Source organism: Pollachius pollachius (genome assembly GCF_949987615.1).
Source record: "Pollachius pollachius genome assembly, chromosome: 2".
Lineage (NCBI taxonomy): Eukaryota > Metazoa > Chordata > Actinopteri > Gadiformes > Gadidae > Pollachius > Pollachius pollachius.
The window spans coordinates 29,550,280-29,575,643 of NC_136935.1; the positions used below are offsets into that span (position 1 = coordinate 29,550,280).

Sequence of the window (25,364 nt, forward strand, 5' to 3'; positions counted from 1 at the left end):
GGGGGGAAAGAACAACAGTGTGTGCGTTATCCTTGAAGTAAATCTCAAATGCCGTTTCACAAGTTGGTATCCATTGTTCCCATGCTGCTCTCCTCCTAGTATTCTTAATCAAGAGCTTATTTAGTGTGCTTTTGTACTAAATAGCTATCTAGACTTAGGTGTGGAGAGACTGGCAATATAGAATGCGTCCCTATCAGTGACCAGTTGAGAATGTGAATTATGGCTAAATGTGTCGTCGAATTGGAAGGATTCGATGTGGATCTTATACTTACCAGAGAATTCCCTTGGTACAGAGAAGTGGCTCCGTCAGTGGAGGGATTACAGCTCATTAGGAGGCCTACTTTCTGTGTGGAACCCCTGGGGTTGGCGTGTGTTTGTGTGTATGAATGTGTTGTGTGTGTGTGTGTATGAATGGTGTGTCTGAATACATTGTTGTGTCATGTTCCCTCTACACTGCCACCCCTCCCCCACCCCCCTCCCACAGGTGAACAACAAAGCCAACACAGTGACCAGCCCCAAAGAGACAGGCCCTGCCCCTGCACTGGTATACATACACCCCCCACCAACAAATCCCCCCCCCCCCCCCCACCCATTGCCTAGGAGGTATGGGTTAACCCTGATGTGCTCACCCAGACGTGACCCTGTAGAGCACGGTGGTTAGTCGACTGTCGGATCTCAGTAGATCGGCGACTAAACATGGTCATCTCACTAATCAGGGACACATTTTTCACTTTATCCCTGAATGAAATATAACGTCTTGAGCCTTCTGTCTTAGTGTGTAGCATGAGCAAGGCAAACTGAACACAATTGTGCATGCATGGCCAATACAGTAAATCCATTAAATGCAGTAGGTTGAACCAGCAGTAGCTGATGCTACAGGGCTGTAGCACAACATTAAGCCAGGCCTCAGTAGCGGTTTGTATTTGGCTCAGCTGGTGTGCTTATTGAGCGGTCATAACACTACTACTAGTACACAATAAGGATAATTGAAGCTGTAGTAAGGGGCAACCTCTACCTCCAAACCCTCCCGTTCTTTGCTTGCTTCCCTCTTCACATTCCTCCGCCACGCCTGCTTCTCCTGGACCGCATTGCCTGACATACAACGCACAGGGATGAAGTGTTTACAGAAGCATGTGTGTGTATATGTGTGTGTGTGTGTGTGTGTGTGTGTGTGTGTGTGTGTGTGTGTGGGTGTGCGTAGGGTTAAAGATTGAGCTCCTGCTCCTCCCAGGCCCGTGTCTGTTTCTGTGTCTGTGCATGACCACGTGAAGTGTTGACGCTCCGCATGAAGTTATCGGCTTTCTCCGTGTTCTTGCTTGCTTGTCCTGTTGATTGCGCATGGACACGCCCACACACCGTCACATTGTCTTGGTTGATTTTTGTCTCATGTGCGCACACGCACACACGCACACAGACCCACACACACACACACACACACACACACACACACACAAATGCGGTCTGGTCTTTGGATGTAATAGCCTAATGTAATCCATCTGAGTGTTATAAAGGGTTGAGCCGGTCATTGGTATGGACACACCCTTGGAGCCATGGTCGACAGTACATGTTGTTACCACGTTGGGGCAGTGCGCACAGAGCAGAGAGAGGGTAACACACAACACAGCAGGAGGAGATGAGAAGGATTGTTAATGGAGGACACACAGATATAACTCAACATGTGAAGGACACTACCCGGGATGGATGGATAGATACACATACAGATGTATAGATACATTTATAGATGCCTAAATATATATATACACACACACACACACACACACACACACACACACACACACATATATATATATATATATATATATATATTAGGGCTGGCCGATTAATCAAATTTTGATCGCAATTTCGATTTTAGCGTCAAACAATCACGCAATTAACGTAACCAAGTTTTTCGACCTTTTTTTAATTATTATTATTTATCTATTTTTAAATTTTTTAATGTTTTATAGAAAGGCCAGACCAGCTGGATACATATCTGTATTTTACTTTAGATTGGAACATTCTCTTTTTGACCATTTAGTGTAATTTTTAAGGCGAAATTTCAAAGACCTCAGGTACAAAGTTTTTTTTTTGGGAAAGACATGCTGAATAAATACATGTTTTCAAACTCAAATATAATTGATTGAATAATCGTTATTTCAATATTGACCAAATCGTGATTATGATTTTTCCCATAATCGAGCAGCCCTAATATATATATATATTGTAGGGAGAGAAAGAGAGAGAGAGATACTCACTACAAACGTAACGTTCAATGTAAAAAAAAACTCATTCAAACACACACACAGACATTTCATATTTCCGCCTTCAAGATAAATACTATTTTACCTGACAAGCCTTATCTGCTTTCCTCTCACTGCAGGAGCCACAGACCACTGTCATTCACAACCCTGTCGACGGAAACAAGGTATGAATGATTGTTACATTTTAAATTAAATGTATTCGCTTGACTATTACTGACTGTCTGTCTATATAAAAACTCATGCATATTGTTTTCTTTTTTGGTTTTAAGCATAGTAATATGTCTTCTAGATCTTCAACATTGTAATCGATGCCATTTATCATGGTTGCTGAAACAAGAGCGTAATTTAGGGAAAACAGAAGTCAAATCCTATGTTGCTGCCAATCTGCACTCTTACTGTGAATGTTCTACTGTGCTCCGAAGGCGGGTAGCGTTCTCTATGTGACGTTGAACTGCCTTTAAGTTCGCTCTTTGTATAATGCCATGGTGTGTGTGTGGACGTGCAGATGAGTGAAGCTCATTCTGGGCAGCGGACGATTTTGATGTTGGTATCAGAGACGTATAACGCCTGAAGCATTTAATATACAAGTCGCTCATTATAATGCACATACAAAACAATGGTACTGAAAAAGAATCCCAAGTTGCCATGGGACGTATCCATGGGGATAACACCTCCCCTGCTTCCTAGTACTCACTACCCAAAACGCAATGTTTTACATTTCATAGTGTCCAAATTCGGGCTGAAATAGGGGGTTCACTTACAATCTAAACTGAATGGCAATCAATGAAAGGAATGAAATAAAATGTATCAGTCTGTTCATATGCCCTTTCTATTGAAAGACAACAATCCACACTTTTAGCGGGCCAGGGATAAGGGTACATCTCTAAAACCTCAGCTCACATCTTCAGATTAAATATCCTTTTCCTTCACCACTAGATGATGTAAAAAAAAAAGGGAAGGTATCCAAAACCTTGTGTTGGCAAATTTGCGTACTTCAGAGAAATGGCAAAATCCCAACCATAAGACCAGCGAGTCTGGGCAAATGTCTGGTCTAATATAGCTTTCTAAATACCATACAAGCAAGTATTGCATATCTCTTATGTTAAAACATCCTCTCTCCTCCATCCCCCAGGAGTCGGTTGAGAGTGCCAACACCACCATAGAGGATGAGGATGTGAAAGGTGAGTGGGAGGGGTCCCGACCACCCGCCCCTTCTGGTGCTAATACTCCCCCCCCCCACCACTGCTACTCTCCTACACAGCCCACACATGGCACTGATGGAGTCAACACAAATGTCCCCCAGTCACTGCGCTGCACGCTCATTTGCATCATTTTGATTTCATTTCTCCATCAACGGTGCCCAACTATTGATCTATAACTGTTCATCTTTCCTCTGGCAGCGCTTTTCTCTGTTAGTGTTTCCTCTCCTCCTCATTTCTGTCACAACAACTTTGAGGTTAAATTGGGAACACAGCTGTTAGTGTTTTAAGTATTATGGAATGCTTTTCTCTCTCTTTCTGAAACACTTTTCTTTTCTTCCTTCCTTCCCTTCTGTTGTTTTGTTGGGCATATTCATTTTTGTTCTTGTGCCTTCTCTCTCTGACTTTCCTGTCTCTGATTTTACTCTCATGTGCATACACCCCCCTACACACACACACACACACTTGCACACTCACACACACATGAAACACACGACACACACTCGCACCCCCACACACACATACCTACCCACACACACGCACAAACATACTCAATCACATTGTGTACATGCAAACACATACCTATATTAACCTAATTCTGACCTTTTACGTGACCGAATCGGGCTTCACATCTACTGTTTAATCAACACTAAACACACACATACACACAATCACACACACATATACAACACCCCATGGCCCTCCACCCACTCATGGCCTCCGCCCACGTGCACCCACCGACCGTACCGCACGTCCGCCAGCCCTGCACTTGGGCAGCTTAGTGGGCAGTTTGTTGGGCTCTAAGGGCCGCTCTTCCCAGATGTCTGAGCCAAGGCAGAGTCCCACCTCCTCAGTGCAGAGTAAGTCCATTCTGAGAGGGGAGGGGAGACTCCCTGCTCCTCATCCCATGGATACGCCGCTCCCGTCCCCCCATAGTCTACTCTGGAGTCCTGTGAGCCCACTGTCATCAAACTGTTTCCCACCCATAGTCACGTATCCCCATCCCTGTCCTTGAACCCCTCAAATCTCCAGGATTCCCTTCTGGCATTAAACATATTTTTGTCATAATATTATCATGATACCTTCTGAACAATGTTCATTAAAGTGATTTACTCCTGTAGATTGTTCATAGTTACATAATACAAATTTTAATACATTGTTACCATTCCCAACTCCCTGTCCTGTTCAGTTTTCCTTCTGCTTTAAAGAATCTATTGCTAAACCACCATAAAACCCAATGCCTTGCAAAGCCTATTGCTCTCGTCAGCCTTCTCTTTTAAATTCCATTTTAACCAACATAAATATGATTGGATACAATGTTTTCTATGCAAAGGGATGAAGCAGTAAATATTTAGATTGAACAACAGCTGGTGATACTCACCCCATCACATAGCGGCAGTGCCTATTGGGCTTAGTACAGCAAACATATTCCGAATGGCTTTGAAGGCAACGGCAGTAGAGGACACCTTAAGCACATGACCACATGATGACCATGTCTTTGTTGGGTTAATTGTAAGTCATTTTCTCACTATCCCCAGCCTGCTCCAATAACAATAAAGGTAATTGTCAACATCTCTTAGTGAAAACAGCATCCGTAAAAGCAAGTGCATCCGAACATTGGTTTCTTTTCGTGTTTTTTGCGCTCTGTTTGGTGAAAGGAATTGTGCCGTCCTACATTTCCTGTCACTATTAGTCATGGGAGACGCTGTTTTCTTTGTGTTGTCGTATTTGTTACCAAATAAAACACTATACATTTGTGGAGAACCTTTTTAACCAGTGCCTTCCATTTCTAATAACTTTTGATATAGCCTACTGGTGTTTCATAGACTAGAACCCACCCCTGATTGTTTGGTGGTGCCTTCACACCTGCATCCGTGACACCGTTTCAACACCCAGCTGACACGTTTCTTCAATTCTGTGTTGTAGCTCGCAAACAGGAAATAATCAAAGTCACCGAGCAGCTTATCGAGTCTATCAACAATGGAGACTTTGAGGCTTATGCGTAAGTTGGATTTTTCTCCCTTTTTTGCTTGCGTGTTCAAGTCTCCACTGTGTTTTGACAAAGCTATTTTTGTTTTTGTAGGAAGATCTGTGACCCTGGGCTCACTTCCTTTGAGCCTGAAGCCCTGGGCAACCTGGTGGAAGGACATGACTTCCACCGCTTTTACTTTGACAACGGTGAGTTGGCTAATTCACCCCATTTCTACTGAAATACACAGACACAAAAATAGGTTAAATAAGTTCATTTGTGGCATAAATAGATGGGTGTCATTAATAAGGAATAAAACTGTTGAGGTATTGTTAGAAATGGCCTGGCCATATTTCAGCTATGAGTGAGTAAAATGCAGTCTCTTCCCTGATTGGTTCGGGGAATCTATCTAGCCTGTCAATCAAAACTGAGTGCAATGCAACAGTTGGCGGACAGACGTAGAGAGGGAGGGGACATTTCAAGTTTATGAATCTTGCTCTCTTCTGCTGTTTTCTTCTGACTCACTTAACAAGTCTCAAATCTTACCTAGCAGCCTTAAGTAGGAATCAATATCAGATCAATATATATTTGAGTAAAAAAGAGTAATAAAGGTATGTGATTAAAAGCAGCCAAAGGCTTGCCTTCACACGTCTAATTTTATATTCAGGTTCTTACTGGTCCAATGCTAGGTCATTTATTCATTCTTCATTATGGACTATCCCAGGAGAACACTGAAGTTATAAGGAGTGGTTGCAATGGCAAAACGTCCTTGGTCCTGCCATTAATAACGCAGTGAAAACAACTTAATCTCACCTTAATCACTCGACATCTGATTGAGGCACACAACTAACATCCCTCTGGGAAATCCAATTGGTGCTAGATGATTGATAATAATATATTTCATTTATTAATCAGGTCAAGTAGGGAAAACTATGTGTCTGTGATTCTGTATTTATTGACGTACAACCATTAACATTTTTGCAGGGAAATTGCCATCGGTAATACCCAGCCAACTTTTCTTCAACCACTTTCATGTTAGGCAACCATTACATGCTAGCCATTAAGGCACCTATCATACTCCTAACCATCTCTGGAGGAGGGAGGCCTCCTTCTGTGTTCCTTGCCGAAGTGTTTCCCTGACATGAGGGGACATGAGGGAGGTTGCCTCCTTGCCCTTTGGGTGCTAGGGTAAGGGGGTGTCACACAATCCCTTTGGAACAGGGATTTAAGGGCTGTATAAACCAATTTACTTGATGTGAATACCATGTTGCTGGTAGTTCTGTTCTCCAATGGGGGTTTATTTGCTGCGCTCCCCGCCCATTAGGGCCTGGCTGCTCGGATGCTGTAATAGAACCATACTGCCAAATACAAATGTATTGCCCTGGCTTATAAATATTTCACTTTAAATGTAAGTGCTCTGATTGAAATATATATACAAATACATCCCCCCACACACAGACAGACTTTGCAGGGCCAATTCCTCTACTGAGGTTAACATGATCAATATGTTTTATTCTAGAAATCATGTTACACAATTTAAAGGACAAATCCGGTGTAAAATGGATCTGGGATATGTTGAATATGATAACGAGTTGGGATGTTTGTTTGGGAGCAAAAGGCAGATTCTACCAAAACGCTATAAACTTGGAACGATGGGGGCATGTATTATGATAAAAACTAAATCGCTATTTTAAACCACTTAAATGGCTAGAAGTAGCCCGACACTTCTTTGGTAGTATAATAAGGGTCTTAAAATATAAAACGAGGCATTGATAACTTTATAAGTGTACAGATAGTTTACTACTGTGTGAACTACTGATGGTATTGTGTGTATAAAATGTCCTTTTTAATAAACAATCTGTACACTTACAAAGTTATCAATGCCTCGTTTTATATGTTAAGACCCTTATTATACTACCAAAAAGTGTCGGGCTACTTTTAGCCTTTTAAGTGGTTTAAAATGATTTAGTTTTTACCATAACACATGCCCCAATCGTTCCAAATTTATAGCGTTTTGGTAGAATCGGCTAAAAACAGCCAACTTAATGTATTCTTGCGTATACATGCACCTTTTAGCTCCCAAACGAACATCCCAACTCGTTATCATACTAAACATATCCCAGATCCATTTTACACTTTAACTTGAACTAGTACTTCACTCTCAGATGGTAGGCCTTCATAGATACAGACAATACTTGTAATGGGATCTACACACAATGGGTATGCGACTGAGAAGAAGAAAAAACTAATCTAGCCATCACTTCCGATATTTCCCGGTATTTTTAGCGTATAGTAGTCACGTAAATGTAAATTCCCCCCTCCCCTCCTTCCCCCAGCTCTGTCTAAAGGCAACAAGCCGGTGCACACCATCCTGCTGAACCCCCACGTGCACCTGATCGGCGAGAACGCGGCCTGCATCGCCTACATCCGCCTGACCCAGTACATGGACGGCAGCGGCATGCCCCGCACCATGCAGTCCGAGGAGACCCGCGTCTGGCACCGCCGTGACGCCAAGTGGCAGAACATCCACTTCCACCGCTCCGGCGCCCCCAGTGTGCCCTCCCAGTAAAGGCAAGTGCCCACATTATGGTCATCATCTTCATCGTCACCTTGTCAAGGAACAGGCAGCGCATGTGTTGCCGGGGAGTGTTAGCGCTAGTAGCAGTTAGTGATAGCAGCAGTTAGCGCTTTCTGATTTGTGTGTGCATTACTCTAACTTGTTTTTTCTTGTCTTTTGCAGATAATGGGATGTGAAGATTTGGTAAATAAATAAAAAATCCCATCAGAAAATCTTTGCAGGGGTCAGTCAACTAGCCAACCTCTGACCACTATCAGAACCCAAGCCCTCAATAAGGACATCGCACAGGACAAGAGTATTAATACGTTTTACTGCATTTTGTTAATGGACATCCTTCAAACCACTGACTGGTGGTCACACACACACCATATTTGGACATTGTCAAATGAGCATATTAATTCTATTTATCTTTTGTTGTTTTTTTTAAGATGTTTTGGTATGCATTTTAAATATGATATATAGAGATGTTGAAATTCTACTACTTTATCCTCTCCCAAAAATTAGTTCTGTATTTTTATGTGTAATAATGTGTGTGCAATACAAAACATTTGAAAGATCAGAATGTTAAAATTAAGCTTGCTTTAGTTCTGGTGATGTATATATATATACATTGTGATTGTTGATATAAAACAAAAGTTGAAAATTGCTATTCTTGCTATCAGAGAAATTAAGAGTTTACGTAAACCGAGTTTATCAGCTACATTTATGTTTGCAATGAGCTAAGTCATACTGTTTAAATCGTCAGATTTCAACCTATAAAACTAATTTAATTATGAAGTAAAGCAGAGCAGCTTACACTTTGCATTAAGATGTTTGCCTTTATATCAGTTAAATAAGAAATAAGAGAATGTAGCATATATGTAACATATGAAAAATCAAGTTTATTGTGTAGTGCATGGGGGGGTATTGTGAGTAAGACACTATAATATCTTCTGTTTGATTTGTGAATCGCTGACTTGTTTGTTTGCATTTGTTATTGTTGTGCATCAGTCCTCCGTGTTCTCCAATGTCCCTGCTGTCCTCCACTACCATGGAGCCGTCTTAAAAAACAATCACATTTATGATACATATCCAGTGCAAATATCAAACATGAAAATATTTAAGAGGAGAGTACAACTAACTCTTGGTTGTTGAAGCACCCCTTAACATTTTGTATAAAAAATAATAATATGACGAGAATTTCTTCATTTTCATAATGTTTGTACTTATTGTATTGTACGACTGTGTGTATGATTCCCGTCGTCTCCTTTGTACACTCGGGTGTGTTCACACATCACAGGAATGAAGCTAACACACGTGCTGGAGAGTTGTGGCAGCCTCGCCGAAGACTCTTGGGACTGGGACCTGGAGCCTAGCCCGCCGGGCCTACGGAGCAGAACTAGTTGCGGGGAGAGTAGCGGTAGGAGTTGAGGGTGGTGCAATAGATTCGGTGACGTCTTCCTTGAGGATAACTACTTCCACTACGAGTCGGTGCAGGTCCCCGAGCCACGCGCAGCGAAGCCTGGGTCCTCTTCATTCCTTCTCGTTCTCTCTTTTGTTCATTCGTTTATTCCTCCTTTCTTTTTTAGGGTAAATTATGATGTCAATGCAATGCACCACTCCTTATATGGTGTTTATATCCTGTTGCCAGCATGGCAACAGTTGGCTGAACATGTTTAAGAACTAAATAAATCAACTAAGGTGTGATAACTTTGTGTTTGCTGATGTTATTTTCTGTGGTTTCATATTTCACATTTAATGCCATCAATATACATAATTGCATTATCATTTCCATTAAAGGTAAACAAATACAGGCAAGAAAGTTGTAGTGATGATAAAAAAAAGAATATGTCAACCATACTTTCCCATCCTTATATACATTACCAATGCAGTTTAAATATACTCAAGGACAAGTACAATTGCATTCAATATGCCAAAGAGACTGCCTGTTAAGAAAGATTCTTGATGAGGCCTGTATTTTACAGTCTAAAGGTGACATCTTGTGGCTGTGAGTAGAATATACAAGAAGCAACATAATGGATAAGAAAATAATCCCAAAAACATCACATAATGTACAACCTTATATTGTAGCCTACATTATACTGTAACAATGGAACTTCCCAGATTAACCTGAACACAGCATGTAGCAGAGTCCACTGCGCTCAATACAGAGCTGACTTCTGATGTACATTTTTAACTCGGTTGAATCATACATTTAATAAAAACATTATCCACCTTCATCTAAATGTGACTACAGGCCCGTCAAAAGCGTTGGTGATGGTGATGAGTAGGCTATGTGCTGAAGTTGGTGAACCACAAGCCAGCTGTGCTGTAATAACCAAAGCCATTTAAAGAAGTTTAGATGAACTCCTAAAATGTCAACCAAGACATACAATTAGTGCTTGAATATTTTGAAGTGAATACAATTAAATACATTACTACTATTATTCCAGAATAATTAATTTGGCTGTTGATTCATTCTTATGAATGATATTTTAATCAATGGTTATATCTGCAGAGTTAGACCCACAAATAATATATCAAAGTGATGTGGAGTGCGGTAAATTACGAGACAAGAGACGGAGATGGGTCGAGTCAGCTTTACTCTCCACTTAAAACTAAACAAGTTACTCCAGCATGAGTTCAAAACGTAACAGCCGTAAACCAGAACACCCTTTTACCCGAACTGTCGTAAACCCAAACTGTTCTCCCAAAAGCCTTTTCCTTAAAGGAACAGTCCCTTGGTGAATGTCTTTATTATGTTGTTGTGGGTCACCACACAGGCCCCCCCAGAATTCACCCAAACCAACAGGTCCAGACCCGACAGGGAACCTACAGAGAACATAGGACACCCACTAGTGTTAAACAGAACATAGCAGCATATAACAGCCCCCAGAAAAATCAACGCCTAGAGGGGCGGACCAGACGGCCCGAACAGCTGCGCCTAACAGGAGAAGGGCAAAAGGCAGGAGCAGGTGCCGAGGCCGCCGCAGGGCCAGGTTTCGAGGGTGCCGCAGGCGGGCGCCCCCGCCGCGGGGGCTGAGCCAGCTGGAGCGGTTCGCCAACATCCACATGAGCAGGCTTGAGCCGGTCTATAGCCACCCGCTCAGGCCTGCCCCCCACATCCACAACAAAGTTCTTAAGCCCACCCTCCAAGACACGAAAGGGGCCATCGTAGGAGGGCCGCAGCGGGGTACGGTGGTCGTCGTGGCGGACGAAAACGTACTTGGCTGACGGTAAATCCCTGGGAACGTAGGACCGGGGGAGACCATGGTGAGACGTTGGAATGGGAACGAAAGCGTCCGCAATGTCCCGGGACGCAGCACGATGGGAGGCAGCCGACCACGGGGCCGTGGCGTCCGGAGGAAACTCCCCAGGGACGCGCAGGGGCTGGCCGTACACCAGCTCTGCCGACGAGGCCTGAAGATCGTCCTTGGGGGCGGAGCGAAGGCCCAGTATAACCCATGGGAGGCGGTCAGCCCAGTCACTGCCCGTAAGGCTGGCCCTGAGCACGGCCTTCATGTCTTGATGAAACCGCTCGCAAAGCCCATTGCTCTGTGGGTTATAGGCTGTGATACGGTGGACCTTCACCCCCAGGACCTCGGCGACCGCAGTCCAAAGCTCCGACGTGAACTGCGGCCCCCGGTCTGAGGAAAGGTCGGACGGTGTGCCGAAACGGGCCACCCAAGCCATAACGAACGCCCGGGCCACCTCAGCCGCTGTAGTGGAAGACAGGGGAACCACCTCTGGCCACCTGGTGGTCCTGTCCACCATGGTGAGGAGGTAGGTGTAACCACGGGAGGGTGAAAGTGGGCCCGCCAGGTCCACATTCACATGGTCGAAACGCCTCTCCGGCACTTTGAAGAGAGCCAAGGGGGCTTTGGTATGCCGAGTCACCTTTGCACGCTGGCACGCCACACAGACAGCGGCCCAGGCCCTGACGTCCTTCCGCAGGCCCGGCCAGACGAACTTGGCCCCCACCAGCCTGGCAGAGGCCTTCACCCCCGGTTGGGAAAGGCCGTGGATCGTTTCAAAGACCCTACGCCGCCAGCCAGCAGGCACCATGGGGCGCGGTTGGCCAGTGGAGACGTCGCAGAGGAGCGTAGTGTTGGCCGTGCCAAATACCACATCCTCCATGAGGAGCGCCGTGGGGGCCGCCCTGTAGGCCTGTACCTCAGAGTCCGTAGCCTGATCCCCAGCCATAGCTGTGTAGTCGAGGCCCAAGTGGACGGAACCAATAACCACCCGAGAGAGGCAGTCGGCTACAAAATTGTCCTTGCCGGCCACATGCTGAATGTCCGTGGTGTACTCAGAGATGGCGGAGAGCTGACGCTGCTGCCGAAGACTTGGCCATGGCGAACGTCAGCTGCTTGTGGTCAACAAAAGCCGTGAACCGACGGCCCTCCAACAGGAAACGGAAATGACGGGTGGCGAGGAAAAGAGCCAGGAGTTCCCTGTCGAAGGCGCTGTATTTCCTCTCGGTGTCACGGAGCTTCCTGCTGAAAAAGGCCAGCGGCTGCCAGGCTCCGCCCACCCACTGCTCACACACAGCCCCTACGGCGTAATCAGAGGCGTCCGTAGTAAGAGCAACAGGGGCGGTCGGAGACGGGTGCGCCAGCAGAGCAGCGTTGGCCAACGCGGTCTTGGCAGCATTGAAAGCAGCCGTCATCTCATGTTGGATTGGTCCGTCGGACCAATCCAACATGTCTGCCGGCCTCCTGCCCCGTAAGGCGTTGTACAAGGGTCGCATGAGCTGGGCCGCATGGGGGAGGAAACGGTTGTAGAAGTTCACCATACCCAGGAACTCCTGCAGGGACTTCACAGTGCGCGGGCGTGGGAAACTGGCGATGGCGTCCACCTTGGCCGGGAGGGGAACCGCCCCCTGCGGGATGACGTGGTGGCCGAGGAAAGTGATGGAGGACCGGCCAAACTCGCACTTGGCCGGGTTGACAATGAGACCATGCTCACTGAGCCGACCGAACAGCTGCCGTAGATGCGTCAGTTGGTTGTCTGCAGACGCACTGGCAACGAGAATGTCGTCCAAGTAGATGAACAGGAACGGCATGTCCCGCAGCACAGAGTCCATGAGGCGCTGAAACGTCTGTGCTGCGCCCTTGAGGCCGAAAGGCATCCTCAGAAACTCAAAAAGCCCAAAGGGCGTGATGACCGCCGTCTTAGGGACATCCTATGGGCGGACGGGCACCTGACGGTAACCGCGTACCAGGTCCACCTTTGAAAAGATGGCGGCGCCGGCCAGGTGGGCGGAGAAGTCCTGAATGTGCGGTACCGGGTACCGGTCGGGGGTGGTGGCGTTGTTCAGGCGACGGAAATCACCACAGGGCCGCCAACCGCCATCAGCCTTGGTCACCATGTGCAGGGGGGAGGCCCACGGACTGTTGGAACGGCGTACGATGCCGAGGCGCTCCATGGTGGTGAACTCCTCCCTGGCGATCGCGAGCTTGGCAGAGTCGAGGCGCCGGGCCCGTGCATAGACCGGGGGGCCAACCGTGGTGATGTAGTGCTCCACACCATGCTTAGCCACAGCCGATGAAAACGTGGGCGTGGTGATGTCGGGAAACTCAGCCAGCAGGCGTTGATACAGGTACCCGGTGGCGAACGTGTTCACAAGACAAAGCCCCCCCACACCCTCCAGCGTGCAGGGGTACGAAGCAAAAGAGAGGGCGTCGATCAGGCGGCAGTTCGTTACATCCACCAGCAGCCTGTAGGCGCAGAGGAAATCCTCCCCCAGGAGTGGCGTAGACACGGCAGCCATGACGAAATCCCAGCCGAAACGCCGGCCGCCGAAACACACCTCCACATACCTCGTGCCATAGGTACGAATGGGTGTGCCGTTGGCGGCGTCCATCGGGGGGCCATGGCCGCCAGCCACAGTGTCTACAGGCGTCGCCGGCAGGATGCTGCGCTGAGCCCCAGAATCGACCAGCAGCCACCGGCCGGACAAGGCGTCAGTGACGAACAACAGCTTGCAGTCCCGACCAGCGCTCACAGCTGTTAACGAGCGCTGGCCCGGACGTTTCCCGGGGCCCCAAAACTGCAAGGCTGGCGACACTGCTTGGCCTTGGCCCGACGTGTGCTGGGGGGGCAGCAGCGCATGGACAAACTGCTGCCTGCTGGCGAGGAAAATCCTGTCGGCCTCCACAGCCACCGCCCGGTAGTCCTTGGAGGCAAAGAGGGGGGAGCTGGCCAGAGCGGTGCGCACGGGTGCTGGAAGTTGCCGCAGGAATATGTGGGCGAAAAGGAAGGAGGGATCCGCCGAGCCCAGCACGGCCAGCATCCTCTCCATCAACTCGGATGGCTTGCCGTCACCCAGGCCGTTCAGGGAAAGCAGGCGGTCCGCCTTCTCCAGCTCCGGTGGAAATATTTTGTGACGTCCTGCGTTATTCCTCTCAGCTGGAACTGGGCTTCGATGTGTTGGAACCATGACCGTGGGCTGTGCTGCCAAAAGTCTGGTAACTTGACGGTGGCAGCATAGATAGCGCCGACGTTAGCCGCGTCGTTAGCCGCGCCGCCAGCGGCGGCCGGCGCCACAGCGGGCGCGTTGTTATCACCGTCGATGTGCAACATAATCCAGCCGTATCCAACTCGCGTCGGGGGTCACCAATTGTGGAGTGCGGTAAATGACGAGACAAGAGACGGAGATGGGTCGAGTCAGCTTTACTCTCCACTTAAAACTAAACAAGTTACTCCAGCATGAGTTCAAAACGTAACAGCCGTAAACCAGAACACCCTTTTACCCGAACTGTCGTAAACCCAAACTGTTATCCCAAAAGCCTTTTCCTTAAAGGAAATGGTTGGTGAATGTCTTTATTATGTTGTTGTGGGTCACCACAGTGACATGAGCCAGGCCACAGTAATCTCTATAATCCACATTAGGACCGTCACACCACCCTAACCCTACATTTGATTTAGAAAGGGGGAAAGCAGAAAGCTGTTGAGAAACATGGGATCCTGCTATCAGCTTGCTCATCAGACAGCAGCAGCTCATTTTGAATTTTTTTAATTGTACCTAAAATGTTTGCTTATAATACTGTTAGGTGTGACAATAATGGCACCCATTGCACTCCTAACCATCCCTTGGAGGAGGGATCCCCACTCTCTTCGCTTTTGAAGGTTTCTTCCATGATCATTGAATAAAAGTATTTGGGATATTCATTTGCTGTGATAGGGTTCCCACTGAGGCTCCCAGAAGTGGAGGGCGAAGGTGGAGCAGGCGAGTGCGCCCTCTGCCAAGGAGCAGGTCTGGGGCGCAGCTTTCACCTGGATGTAGTGATTATCGTTGTTTTTTATTGGATTAAAGAAATGGACAATGTTGATGCATAGGTAATAAATCTCTTTCTTACTCAGGGACCCATGGTTATCATGGATGGCTGGATGGCTTACTCTACACTCAGGACACTGCTCGAAGGCTTACTCTACTCCAGATTTCACACAATATTTCACATCTCAAGTTACTTTATAATGCAACACAGAACAGTTCACTCAACTGGTGCATTTAGTCTACAAAAAAGACATACCATATTATCTGCCTCTTCCCATTAATATGTAGGACCACTGGTGTAGTCCAGGGTATACGCGGGTATATGGCGTATACCCACTTATTTTTCAGTCAGTATTGCGTATACCCACTTCTAAATCCCCCCAGATGCGCACCATTCAGTAGTATCTGCAAGCCAAATCTGCAATGCTTTCCTCTACACTAAACTAATTTCATCTTTACATTATACATATCTGCTGCTATACATACCTGTTGTATACTTATCTGTTGGGAGAGTGCATTTTCTAGATGTGTATTCTAGATCTAAAGGCATACGTTCTAATCTACATCATTAACATTATTTCATACCTAGCCTACTGTCATTGTATGTATGTATCTTTCTTAAGCCCTTTGGGTGGGGGAAATGATGTACTCGTTCTCTCTTTTCTCAGTTGGCGTACCTAAATGAGATATGCGAGTTCATGGGAATTTCTAGTACAGCTCCCAAAAGGTTTGTTATGCATCGCTGGCTATCAGCTTATGATGTTGCCATTAGCACCAAGAGGCTTCTCCCTGCATACAAGGTTCTCTACTACGGCTTCATGGACAAGGAAGACAAGGCCCTCTACAAGGACCCCCTAGAGCAGCTATTTGCCGATTTCAACATGAACGAAAAAGCGCAGAAACGGATTCGGTACTTTCACGAGGACCTCAGAAAAAAAGGTAAGGTTATCGCAGTTGTTTCTCCTTGGTTTTGTGATTGCCTACCTGCACTATGGTTACCTAAGGATTGTTAGGTTTTGTACAGAACCTTGTTATGCCTTTGATTTTTCCAGCAATGACGCAGTTGGGAAAAGACCGGAAGAAGAGGGTGATTCGGAAGGTGTGGCATGAAGCAACCATAACTGAGCTGCACCTCAGTGTTTACACAGGAGTGCTGTCAATACTGAAGGAATATGTCATGGTGTTCCAGGTGAGTTGAACATTGAATGTTCATCAGGTTCTTCAAAAAGAGTTATGAGAATTGGATTATGATAGGACCTGGGTCTAGAAAAATAAATTATGCCAACCCGAAGTCTAATAATTCATGATATTTGCTTTGAGCACAGGGTATCTGCAGTTCCTTATTATGTTGTTATGCTTTTTCATAGCAAAGTGATCCCAGTGAATCCTAATACTTTTCCTGAGATATAACTGGCATGCATTCCTTGTGTGCTTTTTTGTGCATTGAACCACAATGTTATTTTCTTTATAGGGCAGACAGACACTTGTCCATACACTGCATGACAAACAGCTGCAAGTTTTCATGAACTTCCTGGCCTGCTTTGTCAAATCTGAACACCTGAACCTGATGCCCAAATCCCTGGCTACTCTTGAACTTGACAACAAGCTGCTACCTTTGAGGGAGATGTATGTGGGATGGGAGGCTAGTAGATTCAGATCAGAACATCCACAACATCCTGTGAGTACATAAAAATGAATGACACCAAATGACACCATACTCAGTATGGTGTATCTCCATTTTAGGGGTGCCCAAGAACGTGTAACGTTTTTCCATATAATTCCACCTACTATAAGTATTGTTGATCTGTTTCAGCTGCTGAAGCCATTCCTGCAGGAAGTGTCCCAGGCATACAAAACCTGTGCAAAATACCTGCAAAAGAAGCTGCCTTTGCAGAGTGAAACTCTGCAATCTTTGTCAGCTGTGGACCCAATTGTGAGAGGGCACTCCCTAACCACGGTCAACTTGAGGAAGCTCACACAAATGATGGGTCACCTGCTGCCACCAGATGCTGACACAGACCAAGAAATTCTGCGTTTTAATGTTGACCAGGCGCTTCCCAGTTTTCAGAATGGAGAGGATGTTGTCAAGTGGTGGGCCGTCGTCTTCAATACAGGGAAGTATCCTGCACTGTGTCAGGCAGTCAAGGCTGCCCTCTCAATTTTCCATGGTGCCCTGGTTGAGTCGTCCTTCAGTGTCATGGGGAACATCATTGATCAACGATCAACATCAATGAAAATCTCCACCCTCAGTGCTGTACAGACTGTTAAATACACTTTGCAGATCAGGAACCAGACTGGGGTGGAAATGTTCAGAAGGGATGATTTGAAGTTTGGGGAGATAGATAGGAGGCTGTGTTCCAACATTAGTGCAGCTGGAACTAGGGACAAAGCCCAACGACAGGAAAATCAGCTTGAAATCAGGGAAAGGAGGGTTGAGTTTGGCTGCCAGCCATCTACCAGTGCTGCTGGTAATAGGGCAGAGGCGGTGGAGAACGATAGTGTGGCCCGAAAGAGGCACATTGCCAAGCAGAGAAAACGGGCCCTTGAAAGGCTTGTCCAGGCCAAAAGGATGAAAAAATGAAATTAATATTATGTTGATATATTGCCAAATTTGGCCAATGGGATTTACTGTTTACCTGTCCTAAATGTTCATGTGTGGTATAGCGCCCCCATGTGGCAGCAGAAATAATGGTTATAGTTGATAGACCTTTTCACATTTAAAATGTTCTTAACTGACCAGTTTATGGGTTAATAAATGTGCCATTTTTACCATAAGAAAATTTTGTCTTTTCCCTTTATTTTCTTCATGGAGTACACCAGAATGCTTAATTTACATGTTAAAATTGCAACATTTGGCTGGGGGGATGCCCCCAGACCACCCTACAACAGTTTAGTTTGTCACCTTTTTCAACCCAAATGAGTTTGCAGGTATGCGGTGGCATAGTGGATTAGTATAAGTCCTGAACGCCAGCAACCGGGGTTCAAATCTTGCCGGTCTATCATCATGCCTTTTACCCCAATAGATGTGGTGCCAGCACGGCCTTGAGAATATGGGTTCAAGTTCGAAATAAGCACAAAAATATAATTCCATAACCTTTCATGAATTGGGAATTGGGACTTTTTAAGCTTCACATAAATGCACGTCACTCGGGAGACAAACCCTGCATGCAGAAATTCAAGACTGACGCACTACCTACTCTCTCACGGAAACACAATGCGCAACAAGCATTTTCTGAATAAGGTCCAACAAGGACGATCAAATAGCGAATACCCTCTGATGAGAACCTGTATCTCAAATATTCTCAGGCAATGCCAAGGGATCGGTCCCGAAAGAGCCTCTGTCGAAGAGACCCCTGTACGATAGGCTACGAGGTCCACGGGAACACCCAGTAATGGTGACGCCATTGTCAAAGGAGGGGTTAAGATGCTACTTACGCCGATCCAACCCGATAGACTTAGCTGAAAACCTGCTCCTGACCAGGTTTGGTTGAGAGCATAAGTCACCATGGGGATACAGCGACGCTAAAAGAGATCGACTTTCGTGTCCCAGCTAACCCAGGCTTTGAGCGCAACATACCTCGCTAACCAACTAATCGAGGTTCGTAGTACAGGCTACTGGTGTACCATCCTCTAGTTGTTCAGATCCAGTCTCCTCGGCTTGATGTTCAATGCCCTGAGCCTTTAACAGACTCCTACTGTTTCTCCTTAACACTTCTCTGTCTTAACAACAAATGACCTGAGTCCTACTTCACTGAGAACTATTGCTTTCCTGTCGCAGCAGTCAGGGTCCTCAATCTTCACAACATCCCTTTACTGAAGAGGTTCCAGACCCCTTGCTGTTTTGTCATAATTCATTTTCTGTCTGTGCTTGAGTCTCATCCTTTTGTCAGCCAGCTTGTTGTTGTGTTTGTTATCTTTGTTGTTTGGAATGTGTGGGAGTGTGGTGCACAGCTTGCGACGCATGAGTAGCTCAGCAGGGGATGCTCCACACTCAAGAGTTGAAGCCCTGTAGCTTAGCAAAGCAAGGTAAGGATCAGTCTTACTGTCTCTTGCCTTTTTCAACAGTCTCTTTACGATTTTTACTCCTTTTTCAGCCTGTCCATTGGCTTGTGGATACAAGGGGCTAGAGGTTTATATGTTGAAATCCATATTGCATTGCAAAGTCTCTAAATTCACCACAAACATACTGTAGACCATTATCACTGACGACACATTGTGGAATTCCATGTCTGGCGAAAAAACCTTTAATGTGTGTGATGAGACTCAGATTTCCTGGAAAGCTGTGCAACTTCCGGATAGTTAGAATAGTAGTCAATCACCAGAAGATAGTCTTTGCCATGCAGATGAAACAAATCCGTGCCTACCTTTTGCCATGGTGCAGTGGGTAGGTCTGCTATCAGCATCGGCTCCTTTGCTTGTTTGTAATGATGTTTGAGACATGTTTCACATTTTGGTATCATCTCCTCAATATCCTTGTTGATGCCCGGCTAGTAAACTGCCTCTCTCGCTCTCCTCTTACATTTCTCCACGCCTAGATGTCCCTCGTGGATACACTGAAGCATATCCTTGTGCATGGATTGTGGGATGACAATCCTGTTTTGTCTCAGCACCAGCCACACACAAGTCTGCACGCACCGAGTGGAACCCCGGACAGACTCCTCTCGACCAGCCATTTTGGATGTGGTGGGACACTTTCTGCAACAGAGGGTCTTTCACCGTCTCCCATACGATTTGCTGCAACATGACATCTGACGTTGGGAGCGAAGCAGTCACAATGCTTATGTGTGTTTAGCATCCTCAGTTTTAGGGCTGACCAACTGCTTGGTGCTGCTGCTCGTGATAAAGCATATGCCAGCACAATGTATTTTCCCGGTGTGTAAATCAGCTCAAAGTCATAACGCCACAACGCCAACATCATGCGCTGAATTCTGGGTGACATGTCATTGAGGTTCTTTATTCTGATTGAGATGAGTGGTTTGTGGTCAGTCTCTGCCATAAAGGTTGGTAATCCATACACATAACTGTGAAACTTTTGAGAGCCAAACACTAGACCCAAAGTGTCTTTTACTATCTGAGCATAGCATTGCTCGGTCTCTGTCATTGATCTAAACGCATATGCTACAGGTTGCCATTTGTATTCGTTCATTAGGAGCAGCGCAGCTCCCAAGCCATCTTTTGAGGCATCGGTGGAGATTTTTGTTGGTTTTGATGTGTCAAAGAATGTGAGGACTGGTTCCGTAGTTACAGTGTCCTTTAATTGTTTCCACTCTCTCATGTCGAGCAGTCCACTTAAACACTGTATTGTGCTGTAGCAATTCCCTGAGACATGCTGTCTTGGAGGTAAGATTAGGCATGAATTTTCCCAGGAAGTTGATCCTTTCCATGGCTCTCAAGAAACCCTTTTTGTCAGTGGGGGCAGGCATGTCCAATATGGCTTGCACTTTTGCATAACCGAGTTCTATCACTTCAACTAAACTAAGAGAGCTTGAGGAATCGAGGAGTCCAGGTCAAGTATGATAGGAGACTTTATTGCTACTCGCGAACAAGCAACAACGAAGCCGAGTCAGGTTTGCAAAGACACTGCTGAATGATTCTCGTCCTGCTCCTTAAATCTTCACTTTTTGCAAGTCATCTTCCAAACTTACATAACATGTCAGACCATACAGATAATGTTTAGAAAATGTTTAGAATAGCATGTTCGATTGGTTCAAAGTCCTGTGTTTATGGTACTGTTTTTGTACATTCTGATCCCTTGGACCCTCCATGTGGAATCAGTATTTTAGTCCCAACTCATGTCAGACCCCATTTATAGGGGAAAGATGACTAGCCATTTTCCACCATTAATATATATATGTATATATATATATACATATATATATGTGCCTGACAATAATCATAATTTGCCATAGAATATAGGGTTAATTTCTTCCATAGTTCCACCCCTTCACTTGTTACCTTGTCTCCCAAGAAGGTCAACTCTGTGACTCCAAAGAGGTCTCTATTCTGTTTTAGTCCATTCTTTTTGACTCTCTGTAAGAGTTTCTCCAGTCTTTCATCATGTTGTCGTCTTGTCTTTCCCCAGACAACCAGGTCATCTATATACACTCTGGTGCCTTCCAGACCCTCTATTATGGACTCCATAGCTCTGTGGAAGATCTCTGGCGCTGATATAATGCCAAACGGGAGCCTCAAGAAACAGTAAGGCCCAAATGGTGTGTTAAAGGTAGTGTACTTGCTGCTTTCTGGGTCCAGCCTCAGCGGCCAAAACCCATGTGAAGCATCTAATTTGCTAAAAAAACTTAGCACCAGCCATTTCAGTTATTATCTCTTCTCTTTTTGGGATCTGATAATGCTCTCTTCTAATATTTTCATTTAGATCTTTGGGATCAAGGCAGACTTTTAGAGCACCTGTGTTCTTTTTCTTGACACATGTGATGGAGTTCACCCAATCTGTGGGCTCTTCCACTCGCTCAATGACACCAATTTGAGTCATTCTCTCAAGTTATTTTTTCAAGCCAGCCCTGAGTGGTGCAGGCACTCTCCTTGGGGCATGCACTACAGGCACGGCAGTGTACAGTGTAAGGTAATGTCCCATGTCCTTTGAAGACCAAAGAGAATTCATTGACAATGTTTGAACTTCCCTCACACTGTTGGTGTTCCAGTTGTTTGCCTTGTTTGACCACTGTCAGGCTGTCAGTGTTAATCTGATAGATCCTCTTTACTAGTCCTAGGTCCTCAGATGCTTTGTCTCCTAAGAGTGACTCGTGTCCATCAGGGACAACGATGAACAGCATGTTATGCCGTTTGCCTTTCACAGTCACTTTAAGTCTCCATGCACCTTTTGTTTGTATTCACTGGTTAATATAAGCCTTCAGAGGTGTGACTTTCACTGAATCTTTTAGGCTTTTAAGTCAGTGTGTTGAAATCCTTCTCACTGATCAAGTGAGCTTTGGTTACTGTTTCAGTGTCAATTTTAAATGTTACAATTGTCCCATTGACTAACATTGGAGCAGTCCATTTATCATCTGTGACTGTACTTACAGTTTGACCCATATTGTTTATTTCTGAGGACTGAAAAGTGACATCATGTGACACCATTTTAATGAAAAATGTGTCACTCAAATCATCGCTGTCATCTGTGTCTTCCTGCACTGTGTGTACACCCCGGTGACTTTTCTTCTTAGAGAGACACATCATTGCATAATGATTTTGTCCTTTACATTTTGCACATGTTTTTCCATAGGCAGGACATTGTCTCGGTCTGTGTTTTTCTCACCACATCTCTTGCAGGTGAACATTTCTTTTTCACTGGTTTTAACCCTGTAACCATTAGGGGTCCGAGCAGCAAAGCTGCTTGGCTCCTATTGTTTCTGTAACGTTTTTTTTTCCCTCAAATTCTGTAAAAGTCATACTGCAGCCTATGACGTAAGTCGAAAACTCTTGAATTTTCAGGTATGGTTACCAATAACCAACTCTACCCATAAACCCAAATTTGTGGTACTGCACCCAAAGGTGGCTCTATTGTAAAAATATCATGAATTAGTCTTATTTCTCCTCACCAGATTGACCTGGACTCAAAATTCTTTCAGAATATTAATCTCTAAAATCAGACGCATTTATACAATTATAAAATGTATTCTTTTCCCACAATTTCATATTAAAGCTAAACATGATTAAAAGATTCACAGGCTACAAAAATCAAAAATTCACCAAAATCGCCACATAAAATCTTTAGACCATGCCTCACAAAAATCAAACAGAATTTGTTTTACTTAGTTCCATTTGAGAAATATTGGCCAATAAAGTTGGAGCAGTTAGCCCATTTTTCTTATATGACCATTTTGTTATTGTATAAAAAAAACATACAACTATTATTAGGTGGATACCAATACCCCCACTACTAATAAACCCAAATTGTGGTACTGCACCCAAAGTTGGCGCTATTTAAAAATAATATGAACTAGCTTTATTTCTCCTTACGAGATTGACCTGGACCCAAAATTCTTTCATCATATTAATCTCTAAAATCAGATGCATCTTTTTCGCCTAATGTCTAAAAATGTTTACTTTTCCCACAATTTCATAGAAAAGCCAAACATCCACAGTCTCAACCCATTTTGCCTATATGACCATTTTGTTATTGTATAACTACCATACGGCTATCATTAGGTGGATACCATTAACAGTGCAAATTTTCAGATCTGTACTCTTTTAAGAAAGTCCTTAATTCTCATGTGAAATGTGTGCTTGGAGTTTTCTTGATGTTTTGTGCTTATCAATTGACATTTTCACCACGTGAATGAGGCTTCATGCAGTTCAGGAATGTCAGTGGCTCAATGGGATAATGCCATGTACTGGTGGTCTTTAGGTTGACGGTTCGAATCCTGACTATAGAATTATGAACATGCCATTCTGTCATTGCCACTCATTTAAGAAACACAACATTGAACAGCACCTGAAATTCATCAGGCAATCAACATTCCGGCTCATTCCAAGAATCGGTCTGCCAAGACACAGTATGGCATTAAGGAGAACATCTCCATTAACCATTTTTCCTTCATAACTAACTCTGTCATATTTATGTATCTTCTGTTAGTGTTCTTGACTAAAAATGTTTAATTTCCCCAGAATTTCAAAGATTTTTCAGGTATATGCTTTGAAGAAAGCCCTAAATTCACTTGAGAAATGTGTGCTTTGAGTTTTCTGGATGTTGTGTGCTTATCAATAGACATTTTGACCATGTGAATGAGGCTGCAGTTCAGGTTTATAAGTGGAACATCTTTCCTTAAATATGACAATATGTTACATTTATATGTCTTCGATTAGTGTTCTTGACTTTTAATTTTGCTCGGACCCCGTTAATCACCGGTTGCGGTTATATTTGTTTTTAAATTTGCTTCACGGCTTTCCTTTTCCTTTTTTGCCATGGCGTTCACTGCTACGTCTTCTTCGCGCACTGCTCCATGAGCAGGCTCTCTGAAAGTCAGCACATTTAGTCGTGCCAGCTCACTGGCTTGACATATTTTTATTGCACTGTCCAACGTGAGGTCTCTTATCATGGAGTCTCTGAGATCACCAAAATTACAGGACTGAGCTTTAATCTTGAGGTTGGTAAGAAAAGTATCAAAACTCACCCTGGTGCTGTAGGCGTTAGCGAAAGATGTACCTCTCGTACGTTTCATTTTTCTTTGATAGACAGTGCTCATCATATTTCTTCAAGGCTTCAAACTTTTCTTTGTCCTCGGGTTGAGCATACACAAAAGTGTTGAAGATCTCTATTGCTTCTGTGCCGACAGTGAGCAGCATGGCTATTTTCTGTCATCTGCTAGTCGGTCCACTCCGACAGCTGCAATATACAGCAGAAACTGCTGTTTGAAAGCCCTCCAACTTGCATCTACGTTTCCAGTCAGCGGACTTGGCGGTTTCATTGCAGCCATCATGTTGTCGCTTCTTATTCTTGACCCGACTCGTGGTACTATGTAATGTTCTTATTCATCTATGAATAAAACATCATGAATCGAACTTGTGCTAGCTTCAGCCTGCTGTTTTTAACATAGACATCCTATACATAGACTGCTGGGACGCAAGAAATGCAGCCGCCATCTTGAAGTGGGAATGGGGAGCGAGGGAGCAGCATAAAGTCCGAGGGGAGATTGGAACAGAGGATGTATTTCTGCTTGGGGAACACAGTTTGGCAACAACAACCACTATTCAGACTTGTTATCATTGGTTGTGTATGTGTTTCATAAGATAAGGCTGCACCACATTGCCAAACTCGGTTCTCTTGAACTTCACAAAGGAAGCGCGAGAAGAAGCTATGCAAAACAGTCCTCTTTCAGGGTTTTAATCCAACACAGATATTGATATTTTTTACATTCACATTGCCTTGCATAGACTACATTGGTCAGTCTGCATTTACCATGACTGCTCTTTATTGTTTTTTGAATTTCACTCCTAATTCATGATAATCAGGCCTAATGCAATAGATTTTTTTTCCATGATAATTCTTTTGTATTTTATTCTCTTATTTTTTAAACATATTTTGAATTTCACTCGTTCTGGTCTGATCATTTTCCTTTATCAATTCCCACCTGCAAAC

At 44.8% G+C, this 25,364-nt stretch overlaps 2 protein-coding genes across 2 annotated transcripts in view; both read left to right on the forward strand.

Annotated features, from left to right (window-relative positions):
- Window positions 1-9,593, forward strand: part of camk2d2 (calcium/calmodulin-dependent protein kinase (CaM kinase) II delta 2) — a gene marked incomplete at its 5' end in the record, with an annotated part of 46,092 nt that extends 36,499 nt beyond the window's left edge. The window contains 9 exons of the mRNA XM_079758893.1: window positions 485-544; window positions 2,381-2,425; window positions 3,394-3,442; window positions 4,222-4,320; window positions 4,999-5,019; window positions 5,387-5,462; window positions 5,544-5,638; window positions 7,766-8,000; window positions 8,170-9,593. Coding sequence (XP_079615019.1) covers window positions 485-544; window positions 2,381-2,425; window positions 3,394-3,442; window positions 4,222-4,320; window positions 4,999-5,019; window positions 5,387-5,462; window positions 5,544-5,638; window positions 7,766-7,998 — 678 coding nt within the window. The 3' untranslated portion in view covers window positions 7,999-8,000; window positions 8,170-9,593. The remainder of the gene's footprint in view (window positions 1-484; window positions 545-2,380; window positions 2,426-3,393; window positions 3,443-4,221; window positions 4,321-4,998; window positions 5,020-5,386; window positions 5,463-5,543; window positions 5,639-7,765; window positions 8,001-8,169) is intronic.
- Window positions 9,594-13,861: 4,268 nt separating this feature from the next.
- Window positions 13,862-17,846, forward strand: LOC307071304 (uncharacterized protein; the record flags this gene model as incomplete). The annotated part of the gene is made up of 5 exons (XM_079730290.1): window positions 13,862-13,955; window positions 16,019-16,204; window positions 16,318-16,454; window positions 16,737-16,943; window positions 17,079-17,846. The coding sequence occupies 5 exons, from the start codon at window positions 13,862-13,864 to the stop codon at window positions 17,844-17,846; spliced, it is 1,392 nt and encodes a 463-aa protein (XP_079586416.1).
- Between the last annotated feature and the right edge of the window lie 7,518 nt (window positions 17,847-25,364).